Source organism: Ictidomys tridecemlineatus, chromosome 14 (assembly GCF_052094955.1).
Source record: "Ictidomys tridecemlineatus isolate mIctTri1 chromosome 14, mIctTri1.hap1, whole genome shotgun sequence".
NCBI lineage: Eukaryota > Metazoa > Chordata > Mammalia > Rodentia > Sciuridae > Ictidomys > Ictidomys tridecemlineatus.
Genome location: NC_135490.1, coordinates 50,748,377 through 50,761,596, shown reverse-complemented (window position 1 = coordinate 50,761,596; position 13,220 = coordinate 50,748,377). Strand labels below are relative to the sequence as shown.

Here is a 13,220-nt window from a genome sequence, read left to right as displayed (position 1 = left end):
CTAACCTATCCCATCTTTTATCCCACTTTTAAGACTTCTGATACATATGAAACTACTGGTCAGGATGGCTGTAAGAATTACCAGTTCTACCAACTGCACCCACACTAAATTATTTTATAATGTTAGTTTGACTTAAACCACTATTTTGTGTTTTAGCAATTGAAAAAGAAAAAAAGGGGGGGCAGTGACTATATAAAATAATCCTTGTGCTTATGTGCTAAGGTATAAGTAAGTTAATTTACTCACAAAAGCAGTTCTCCAAGAGAAAATGACAAAGGATACAATCCCAAAGAAAACAGTGAATACTACAGGCTTCCATGGTAGTCCATAAAAATCAGGCACAGGTTGAGTATCATCAGGCAATGTAGTAAACAGCTTAAACAGACAAATTAGAAGAAATGGGAAACCTTAAATTTATAACAAAACAGTCACAAAGAATCATGGCAATTCTAAACCAACTTCCTCATCAGAAATCCACCTCCTCAATATTTTCCAATAGCTTCTTCAAGAGAGAGGATACTGGCAGTCTCATATTTTTTGTTCGCTTCCAGTGTTTTCAAGTATAATGAATCTAAATACTTTTTAAAAATATTTATTTATGTATCTTTAGTTTTAGGGTGGACACATTGTTTTGTTTTTATATGGTGCTGAGGATCGAACCCAGTGCCTCATGTATGCTAGGCAAGCGCTTTACTGAACCACAACCCCAGCCCGAATCTAAATACTTTAAATTGAGCATACATTTCCAGTTTGTAATAGGCCCTATATCATCACATTGTCTAACACCTGGCTAGAATCCCTCTGGATCATTCTTTTCTCTTAGATAACCTGGTTTTTATAATTTAAAATATTCATTTAAGACAAAACTTAAATATATGAAAGAACTAATTAATTTTATGGCAACAAATAAAAACAATGACGATATATGTATAAGATTTTAAATCTTACTTCCATTCCACTCTTATATACAGATACGTGACATGTAATTTCAGACAACTCTTGAAAACTGGCTTAGATAAACTTCTCTGAATTTAACATCCTTCTATAAAATTCAGAGCCTAATTTTAAATGGTTGCTCAAAGGCAGTGCAGTAAACACCTGCCTACTCTTCCCTGTTTTCACCGCCCTCTACACGTAATAGGAGATAACTGTCACTTGGGCCCAATTCCCCAGCAGTCTCCTTAGGGAAAAGACCTGTAGTAACATTAGCTGTTTGGATTGTTGGCTGCATTTCAGAACATACCATGAGGTTGTCACCTCTATTCCGTCAAAAAAAAAGTGCAAGTGGGGAAAGCTCAAGTACACTCTCACCGGCCTCGCTTAACCATACAGTCACGTCCTGCCTGCCTTGGGCCTGACACACTCCATTTCTCCGTCGCCACGACAGTCAGTGCACCCACTCTGCCAGAACTCAGCCACCCGACAGGGGTCCCAGGAGCTCTGGGTCCCCCAGAGAAACAGTGACAGAAGGCACAGTGGCAGGTACTGAGTCCATGGTGTAGGGACAGCTGAGTGGAAGCGACGCTTCCCTGCAGAACAGCACAGGACCCTCTCTTTCACCGTTTCCTACTTCAGTAGGACCCAGCGCAGGGGGCGGGTACTGGGAGTGAACTTTGCCTTCCTCCACCACAGGCGCTTTCCGCCCAAGGCACGAGAAACCCGTCATCAGAGGAAGCCCCTGGGTGAACTGCAAGTGAGCAGAGGATGCTAAGGGGCGTGGCGGGGAGCGGGAAGAACCAACTGCGGAGCCCGGTGGGGGACAGCGCCAGTAGAGCCAAGCGGAAGAGTCCAAATGAAAGGACTCCAGAAGGAAAGAGGCTCACCTGTCCCCGGAACTAGGAGAGGACCGGCGATTTAGAAGGCCCTGGAGGAAGCCATGGAACTAGCAGAAGGGGATTATAGGCAGAGACTAGGAAAAAGGAGAAAGTCAGGCCTCCCAGCCCCTCCCAGAGCAAAACCCTTTGTCAACGTGTTGAGACACCAGGTACCTACCTGCCCCAAAAGTGCAGACAGAAGAGGAGAAGCTTCTCCTGCTCCCTTCTAAAAGACTACTGCTGGGCTTTCCTTCCCTGCTCACTCTAGTCCTGTTACTTTCTCCAATTGTGGATGACACTCTTTTTAAAAAAGCCTAACCCTAAGGAATCATGTCATTATCACCCCACCCCGGTGGCTTCATTTCTGGATGCCACATTTTAGGGTTGCATGACTTGTGGAAAAAAACAGAATCATGAATAGCCCGAAAAGCACGTGCTAAAAATTGAAGAAACTGGGGACATTTAACTTGGGGAGAAAATGAACATCTGTGGATCTTTAAAAATCTGTCGTCAAATTGAATATAGTCAATTCAAAAGAACAAGAATAAGCAGGAAAGCACTGAAAAAGAAGAGCAATGAAGGGTACAGGGAGGGCAGACTATATAATTAATTCATGTACCCTCGTCCAAGCCCAGGAATACATAGAGATTGTGGGACAGAATAGAGAATCCAGAAACAGAACCAACTGGACATTTGGGGTACAATAAAAGTTAGTTTGGGGAAAATAGACTTTCTAATAAGTAGCGTTACCACATGGAAAATTATAAAATTGGATTTTTCTCTACTTATTCAAAAGATAAACTACAAATGGATAAGAAACATGAATGTAAAAATAGAAAATAAACAAGTACTAGAAAATATTAAGTGAAATTTTCTATGTATTATGAGTGGGCAAAACCTGCCTCATTGAAAAAATCTTTCCTGGCTGTATCTAAACCTGCTACACACACACACACACACACACACACACACACACACACACACACACAGTTTGACAATGACAAACAGAAAAAATATTTGCAACATATTATTGTCCAAAGAATCATGTTCCTGAAATATAAAGAACATTATAAATAAAATGGCCAGCAAACCTATACAAAAATGGGCTGAAGAAATAAACAGATCTCAGGAAAAGAAATGCAAATAGCTATAACATATGGAAACATGCTCTGCTTAGCTCATAATGAACAAAATACAAATTAAACCACACCAAGACACCATTTCTCACTTGCATTGGCAAGATCCAAACGTTTGACAACATACTCAGTAGGTGAGAGAATGTGGGGGAATACAAATTCTCAGACACTGCTAATAAGTATACAAAATGATACAACCCTTATGAATGAGATTTGGCAACATCTCCCAAAACTGCTTATATATTTACCTATTAACTCAACAATCCCACTTTTTTTTTTTAACTTTTTCAGTGCTGGGGAAGGGTATCTTGGGCAAGTGCTCTACTGCTGAGCTATAGTCCACCAGCCCTAATTTCTAAAGATACTGGGAATACAACAACAAATGTTTAAAACTTGTATTTACAAAACTATGTTATTCAAGCATTAATTATAACAATACAAGATGGTCACAAAAGGCTGAAACAACCGTCATCAATGAAAGTTGTTGAATAAACCAAAGAAGAAAGAAAATAATTTTAAATACTGCTAAGAGCTGGTTTCCGGAATACATTTTTTAAAAATGAAGTAGAGAAAAATATTTATAGAATACTATTTGTATCTTAGAAAGTGAAAAAAGATGAATATATTATTTCTTATAGCTTTGAGGTAAAACTGACATGCAATAAATTACATGTATTTAAAGTGTGCAATTTGATGAATTTTAACATGAAATTATGAAATCACCATTATAATCAAGATAATATACACATCCTTTACTTCCAAAAATATTCTCATTCTCTAGGTAATTTTGCCCTTTGTCACCCTTCTTTCTTGCCCCCCACTTTCCCATTCCTCCAGCAAAATGTCTTATCTTAATAGATTGCTTTGTATTCCTCAAGTTTTATGTGTATGGGATAATATATTGTATTTTCTATGGCTTCTCTTATTCAGCATAATTTGAGATTCATCTACATCAGTTTATCTATCATCTATTTTTATTGCTGAGTAGCATTTCATTACATGTACATACCACAATTTGTCTATCATCTATTGATAGACATTTGGATTTTTTTCCAGTTTGGGGCTTTTACAAATAAAATAGCCAAGAACACTGATATAAAATTCCTCCTATTGCTATATAACTTATCTTTTCTTTGGAAAAGAATGGTTGGATATGACTGGTGTATGTTTACCTTTTTAAGAAGGTGATTCTACCACTTTATATCCCCACCAGATGTGTACCCATCCAGTTCCTCCATCTCTTCTCCAACCACTCAGCACAATTGTCTTTAATATTAGATATTTAATAAGTGTGTAGTGGTAACTCTTATGCTTCAAAATTGCATTTCCCTGATAATTATGTCAAGCATTTTTAATGTATTTACTATCTGTTTATCTTCTTTGATGAAGTGTTATTTTACAGGACTATATTTTTTTCTAATGCGTTCTAAGAGTTCTTCATATATCCTTGATGCAAGTCTTGATAAATGCTTTACAGTAATTTCCTCCCAGCTTGTGTTTTGTCTATTTCATTGACTTCAAAGTGTATTTTGAATTACAGAGGTTTAAGTTTGATGAATCCCACATTGTCAAATCCTTTTTAATGCTTTTGTTGTCAAATTTAAGAAATCTTTGCCAAACCTAAGTTCAACAAAAATTTTTCTCTTATTTTTTTTCCTAGAGGTTTTGTAGTTTTGAGTTTAATATTTAAGTCTGTGAGTTAATTCAGGTGTCTAATGCAAGGCATGGATCAATATTTTGCATATAAATATGCAGTAATTTCAGTACCATTTGCTGAAAAAACTTTCCATTCTCTACTTGTCTTTCCATCTTTGTCAATGACTGTTGCCATATATATTGTGTATCTATCTCTGAATTCTTGGCTCTGTTTCAATATGTTTTGTCTGCAATCCTGATTACTGTAGCTTTAGAATATTTTTTTCTTTTTTTCCTCTTCGTATGGTACTAGGGATTGAACACAGGACCTTGCATATGCTAGGCAAGTCCTCTACCACTGAGCTACATCCCCAGCCCTAGATTAAGTCTTGAAGCCACGTTGCAATCAGCTTGTCATTTTCTACAAAACTCTGCAGGGATTTTGATTGGAATAATGTTGACTCTGGTGATTAAACTGGGATGAATGGACACCTTAGTCTTCTGACTCATAAATTAGGTATATCTCTCCATTTAGGTTCTCTTTAAATTCTATCAGCAATATTTTATAGTTTTTAATATATACATTTTAGTTTTTGCCACGTTTATGTTTAAATACTTCATATTTTTATTCTATTGTACATGGAAATCTTTAAAATTTCAATTTCTAATTATTCATTGTTAATATATAGAAAATATAATTGCTTTTAGATGTAAATTTTATCTGTCAACCTTACAATAGCTTTTTTCTAGATTATACCAGATTGTATCTATATATATTCATGTTATCTGAAAAGAAAGAGAATTTTATTTCTTCCTTTCCAATCTGAGTGCATTTTATTTCTTTTTCTTGCCTTAGTATACTAGCTATTTCCTTACTGCACCCCAGTACAATGCTGAATAGATGTAATGAGAGTAGACATCTCTGTTTGGTTTCTGATCTTGGGGAAAAGTATTCAATTATCAACCATTAAGTATGAGGTTAGCTGCATTTTTTCAGAGGATGTTTTAAGCTCCCTTCTATTCCTAGTTTGTTGTTTGTTTTTCTACATCAATAATCAATGCTGAGGGGCTGGGGTTGATACTCAGTGGTAGAGCACTTGCCTAGCATGTGTGAGGCAATGGGTTCAAATCTCAGCACCGCATATAAATAAGTGAATAAAATAAAAGTTAATCAACATCTAAAAAATTTTTTTAAATAATAATCAGGGCTTATTTTTTTTTACATGTCGATGCGATTTATTGTCATCTACTTGTACATGCACACAAAATAACAATATAATTTGGCCAATATTACTCCCCAACATTTCCCCCCTCTGCTATATTTTTTAAATGCTTGTTTTGTATCTCTCGAGCTAAACACAAAGATTGTGCTTTTAGGTACATCAATGTGGTAAATTTCATTGATTTTCAAATGTTAAATAAATTTTGGATTCTTGACATAAGTCCCCATCATCCGTCTAGTTTTTGTCTATGATGTATTTTCCTTTTACATATTGTTGTATTTGACTTAAATTTTTGTTTAGAATTTCTGTACAGATTCATTGGAGATCCCATGAGAGGTATGTGGTTTTCTTTTCTTATTATATCTTTGTCTTGGTTTGGTGTAGTGATAACACTGGATTCATAGGAGAAATATTTCCTTGCTTTAATATTCTACAAGGGTTTAGTATTACTACTACTATTAGGAATTAGTATCATTTCTTCCTTACAGGTTTAATTGGATCACCAATAAAGCTATCTTGGTCTTATATTTTTTTCTTTGTAGAAAGGTTTTTACCTATACCTTCAATTTCTTTAATAGTCAACAAGGTTTATGAAATTGTCTGTTTTTCTTGAGTGAACTTTTGCAATTTGTGGCTTAAATAGAATTTCTTCATTTCATCTAAATTGTCAAGTTAATTAACATAAACTGTTCATAATATCCCCATTATCAGTCTAGTATCTGTGAAATCTGTAGTGATATCCCTTCTCTGATTGCGAATATTGGTAACCCGTGTCTCCTCTTTTATTTCCCTCACTAGATGTTGATCAATTTTATTCATCTTAAAGAACTAGCTTTGGGTTTCATTGATTTTCTCTTATTTTCCTTTTTTAAAAATTTTACTGACTTATGGTCTTTATTATATCTTTTTTTCTTGCTTACTTGGAGATTAACTTATTTTTCCTTTTCTAGTTTCTCATAGTAGGAACTAAGTCAATGACTGGAGACTTATTTTTTAATAAAGCTATCTTGGGCCTGGTAGTGCTATAAGTTTTCCAATAACACTTTAGTGACATTGCACAAATGGATATGTTGTTTTCAGTTTTATTCAACTCAAAATATGAATTTCTTCTCTGATTTATTTGACTCAAAAATTATTTAGCAGTGGGGGCTAAGGTTGTAGCTCAGTGGTAAAGTGCTTGCCTCACATGTGTGAGGCACTGGGTTCGATCCCCAACACCACATAAAAATAAATATACTGTGTTGTTCATTTATACCAAATATATAAATATGATAGATAGATACAGATATACATATAGATATAGATAGATAGCAGATAGCAGCCTGGCACTTAAGTTTTCAAATATTTGAGAATTTTCCAGATTTTTCCATTATTGATTTCTCATTTTATTGTGTTCAGAGAATAAGCTTTGCCTGACTTTGAATACTTTTATATTTACTGATAATTTTTTTAAGATCCAGAATATAGTTTATCTTGGTAAATGTTCCATGTGCACTAAGCTCCTTGGGGGTTTTCTATAAATGTCAATTAATTTCAAATGGATGGATTGATTATGTCATTCACACTTTCTACAACCTTACTTTTATTTTTCGTTTTCTGCCAATTGCTGAGGAGAGGATATTGAAATCTCTAAATGTAATCTATAGGATTCATCATTTTCCTCATAATTCTATCAATTTTGATACTTCATGTATTTTGAAGGTCTAATATTAAAAGTACAAGCATTTAGGTTTATTATATAATCTTGACTGATTCGTTTATCATTAGGAAATAACTTTCTTTAGTCCTGATGATATATTTTGCCCCACAACCTCTTTTGGTTTAATGTAGCTACTCCAGATTTCCTTTGACTAGTGTTTAACATGAGATACCTTTTTCAATCATTTTAATTTTGACTTCTTTGTGTCTTTCTATTTACAGTGTTATTCCCTTAGACATCTATTTGGGTCTTGCTTCTTTAGGCAATATGACAATCTCTGTTTTTAACTGATGTATTTAGATACTTTCCACTTAATAGGATTACTGCCGTGCATAGGTGTAAGCTTAATATAATCTTCTATTTGTTCCTTCTGTTCTTTGTTCTTTTTCTTTTCTTTCTGTCTTCTTTTGCAGAAATACCACTATCAGTATTTTTAGTGATTCCTCTATTGGCTTATTAAGCTATAACTCTGTTTTCTAATCTTAGTGCTTCAGGGTTTAGAATATACATCTTTTATTTGTCACAATCTACCTTCAGATGATACTATATTACTTCACATATTCAATAAGAACATTACAATAGTTACTACCCTTCTGAGATTTATACTGTTGTCATGTATTTTACTTTACATGTTTTCTAAGTCCCATACTACACTGATATTTGTCTTTAAACAGTCAATGACTTTTTAAAATGTTCAAATAAGAAAAATTATTTTAAATATTTATGCACACAGTCACCATTTTCAGTGTTCTTTACTCCTTTATTCCATTATTTCCATCTGCTGTCTTGGTGCAAGTGTAGGTGAATTCTTTCAGCTTGTATGTCAGTACAAGTCTTCATTTTAGAAAGATATTTCACTGGGCATGATATTATCGGCCAACATTATTACTCTTCAAATATATTAAAGGTATCACTCCACTATATTCTCTTATGCCTAATTTCTGACAAGAAATCTGATGTCATCCTTAGTTCTTCTCTACATAAATGTCTTCTCTAACTGCTAAGATTGCTCTTTATCACTGGTTTTGAGCAATTTATTTATGATATAATATACCTTGATATAGCTTTATTCATGCTTTTTGTACTCTAGTCCCATTTAATATCTTGGATCTGCAGATGTACAGTTTTCACAAATTTTTGGCCATCATTTCTTAAAATATTTTTCTGAATACCTCTCATAGCTCAACTTGAAACTGTCCCACAGCTCACTGATGCTCTGGTTCACTTTTCTTTAACAGAAGAAATTTTCCCTGTTTCATTTGGGGTACTTCTCCTGCTATGTCCTCAAGTTCACTAACAATTTCATCACAATGCTTATTCTGGCATTAATCCCATCCACTGTGTTTATCATATATTTTCAACTCTAGAAGTCTGATTTTCTTAAAATATATCTTCTATATCTCTTTTTACCTTTTTAACACACGAAATATAGTAGTAATGACTTTTTAAAAAATGCCATTACCTCATTCTAACATCTCCGATAGTTCTCAGTTGGCTTTGATTGGATGATTCTTCTCCTCATCATTGTGGAATGTATTTTTCTTGCTTCTTTGCATGCCTGGTAAGCTTTGAATCGATGCCATACATTACGAATTACTATTCTTAATATTTCGTATACAATTAAATTACTGGAAACAATTTGATTCTCTTGGGTCTGAATATTTGTTAGGTATGACATAAATTGTAATAGTCAGTCCGAGGTAACACCCTTCTGATTATTCTACCCAACTTCCTTAGATAGTTTTTTCCAGGTGCTATTCTGGTCCCTGTGTTAAGACCTGTTCCTTCTAATCACTTAAGATGGTTTCTCTGACTTGCTAAGCAGTTTCATCACACTTATGTGCAGATCAATACCCTGCTGAACACTCAGAGAGCCTTTCACAGATTTCCAGAATTGTCTCTCAATGTAGCAACCTTCTTTTGGTACTCCACCCTGTGAATTCTAGTCACTTTGGTTTTCCTGGAATCTCAGCACCATCTCTCAATTCATGGTATCCTCTGGTTCTGCCTGACTTCCCCTTCTTTGTCATGGCTTGGGAATCTCTTAACATAGTAAAAGCTGGGGCAACTAAAGAGCTCATAGCATTTGTTCTTTATGTTTCCAGAATCATTCTTTGTTGCTTGATCTTCAATGTTACTGGATCTTAAAATTTTATATGTTTGTGGGTTTTTTTTCATATTTATTTTAGTTGTTTCAGTTGGGAAGGTGAAGCCAGTACCTATATAAATCTATCATAGCTAGATGTAAAAATCATTTGCTTTTCTTTTTCTTTTTATGGTGCTGGGGATTGAACACATGGCCTCCTGTGTGGTAGGCAAGTGCTCTACCACTGAGCTGCATATCCCTTTTCTCATTTGCTTATTTTTTTAATAGCAGAATGCATAATGAAATAAATTTTAAAAGTTAACTATAAAAGAGAGTAATATCAGGGTAGACAGAACTGGGACAAAAGCTAGAGTTCTTTCAAAATCAGGCAGGAGAATCACAAGTTCAAAGCTAGCCTCAGCAACTTAGCAAGTCCCTACGCAACTTAGTGAGAACTATCTCTAAATAAAAAATAAAGAGCCTAGGTATGTGGCTCAGTGGATAGGAGCCCTGGGTTCAATCACCAGTACCAGAAAACAGAAACAACTTATTTTCACAAATTAACTTTGGCTCTTCTAAATATTTAAATAATTGTAAAATAAATAAAAAAATCTTTAAAAATTAACACCTAAATATTGAAAGCAAAAATGAAACAACCTGTGATATCATGTTGGTGACAAACCACAGAAATGAATTATTTCAAACATACCTTAGTGGGATATAGCTTAAAGACAAGAGAATTTCATTTCATTTCAGGAATACATTCCTGAAAGTATTTTAAACAACATAAATATAGTCGTGTGTTGCTTAATAATGGGAATAAATTCTGAGAAACACATCTTAGGCAATTTCAGTGTGTAAACATCATTGAGTATACTTATACAAACCTAGAAAATATAGCCATTTCCACACGTAGGTATTCATATATGGTATATCATCGCTTTGGGGATAAAAACCTATAAGATATTATTATACTGAATTCTGTAGACAATTGTAACATTGTAAATGTTTATATATCTAAACATATCAAAACACAAAAAAGATTAAAAATACTAGGTGTCAAGAATTTTTTAGCTCCATTATTATGCACTAATGACCAAAATGTCATTAAGTGGCACAAGACTGTAAACAATTATATTTATGTCATTGAAAACTGGAACTCCAACATCAGAGAAAGAAAACACAAATCTAAGATAGATGAAGTGAAGTAAAATCTCTCTAACATCCTGAATTTTCATGGGAATTATCTAAATGACATGATCAAAAATCCCCACATATTTCTGAGCTTTGTTCACTAAAAAGGCTTACAAATGACAGTCAATTTGAGCAATAAGCAATCCTAGTACTTGGAATGTAGCCTCTAAATACCATTTCCTATTGAAAGAAACCAAAGTTCTTTTAGAGAAATAGTTCCTTCAAGGTCTGGACAGGGAATGTTTAAGATGAACTTGGAACATTTCATAGTTCAAAAGCAAGGGAAACAGGTAACAATGACCACTAGGTGGTGGCAAAGGGTCCCAGGAGCCAAGATAAAGAGGCTTCTACAAGGCAAAAGGGGGAGAAATTGAGCATCAGATAAGAACAATTACTATTCCTAACTGGATTAAACACACCAAATATTTTTAAATGCATGACATCATATTGACTCTTAAATAAAAGTTAAAAAGATTTCAAAAGCCCCTTTGGGTATCATTTGATAATGCTAGAATAATACCTTACTATTCTGAAAAGTGTTTAAATGAAGAAAAGGAATCAAATGTTTATCTCCTGCCTTAACTATACAAACCGAATATCTGTGTAAAGAATAATCAATCATAGCCAGGCGCTGTGGCACACACTTGCAATCCCAGTAGCTTGGGAGGCTGAGGAGGGAAGATAGCAAGTTCAAAGTCAGCCTCAGCAAAAGTGAATTGCTAAAGCAACTCAGTGAGACCCTGTATATAAATAAAATACAAAATAGGGCTGAGGATATGGCTCACTAGCCAAGTGCCCCTGAGTTTAATCCCTAGTACCAAAAAAAAGAAAGAATAATCAATCATAAATTTTTATTTGTATAGGCATCCCAGCCTTTAAATGAAGAAAGAAAAATCCCAGCAATTCAGACCATTGCTATTTTGCAACCTGTAATATATTAGCAAATCTCACCAAGGTCACTGTTGACTAGTAGTCAACATCAAAGGAGAGGACATGCAGATGTCAATGCAATAATTTCCTATTAAATTTTCATAAGAAACAGAATTGAACCTAAACCTGACTACCAATTTCCAAGAAATATAAAGCAACAGAGAGAGGCTGAGGTTGTTAGCTCAGCACTTGCCTAGAATGCATGGAGCCCGAGGTTCAATCCCCAGCACCACCAAAAAAAAAGGCAATAGAGAAAACAGGTTAAATTGTTGTACCAGGGGGATGTCATTTATTCACCCAAACTACAATATATCCTAGAAGTCCCACAAACATATTTTTTTCAATTATTGCAAAAAGTTACAACAAAAGGAGAAATCAATAGAGAGTAACTTATATGAGACTTGTTCTCCCACTGAAAGCAACCAGAAAGTTGGAATATATATATATTGGTACCAGGGATTGAACTCAGGAGCACTTGATCACTGAGCCACATCCCCAGTCTCAGCCCCATTTTGTATTTTATTTAGAGACAGGGTCTCACTGAGTTACTTAGCACCTCACTTTTGGCTTTGAACTTGTGATCCTCCTGTCTCAGCCTCCCGAGCCACTAGGATTAAGGCATGTGCCATAATGCCCAGTCAAAAAAAGATTTTTAAAGAGCTATTTTTCAGATAGAAAGCCACAAGGAACATGCAACTGTCACCCCTAAGAGCAGGAGAACAAATAGGTGAGCATTCTACCTGGAGGCACCCTCTAGACCTCAGTTTGAAAAGGGGAACACAAATGGGGCACAACAGTCTCACTGAGGAGAGAGAGACCAGAGTTCCAGGAGATTAAGCAGCCAAAAATATGTAGAGAAAACTACCAGAAACATGGGAGCCACAAAGAAAAAGAGTTCCAGAAATCTGCATGGAGGTGGTCTTCAGTTTGGGGCTACATTCTAAGCAGTACCTGTGAGGGCCAAGAACAACTATAAGCTAACCAATCCCACAGTTGGCACTGAGCTGGGAGAAGTCTGGATTCCAGCTAGCCAGAGAGAGTTGACGTACAAAAACAGTATGGTCAACAAGCTCATGAAGATTTATTTGATCCTGGCATCATGGCACATATCTGTAATCCCAGCAATCAATCCCAGGTTGAGGCAGGAAGATCCCAAGTGTGAGGCTGGCAACTTATCAAGGGCCTAAGGAAGTTAGTGAGACCCTATCTCAAAAGAAAAAAAATGTTCACTCAATATCATTAATTATCAGGAAATAAACTCACAAAGACATACCCACTAGAATGGCCCAAGTGCTAGTGAAGATGAAGTCAAGTGGAAGTCTCCTAAATTGCTGGTGGAAGTATAAAATGATTGTGGTCATTTTTTAGCATGGCTTGACAGTATCACATAAGACAAAAACATACATTAAACGTAGGAGGCAATTGCACTCCTAGATATGAGTCCACTTATAGTGGCATATATATGAAACAATACTGTAGGAAAAATGAATCTATAGTTTAAAA

General features: G+C 35.2%; 1 protein-coding gene across 1 annotated transcript in view; it reads right to left on the bottom strand.

Moving 5' to 3' along the window:
* Positions 1-13,220, bottom strand: part of LOC144370385 (transport and Golgi organization protein 1 homolog) — an 83,275-nt gene that overhangs the window by 18,700 nt on the left and 51,355 nt on the right. The window contains exon 8 of the mRNA XM_078031134.1: positions 247-375. Within this exon, the coding sequence (XP_077887260.1) occupies positions 247-375 (129 nt within the window). The remainder of the gene's footprint in view (positions 1-246; positions 376-13,220) is intronic.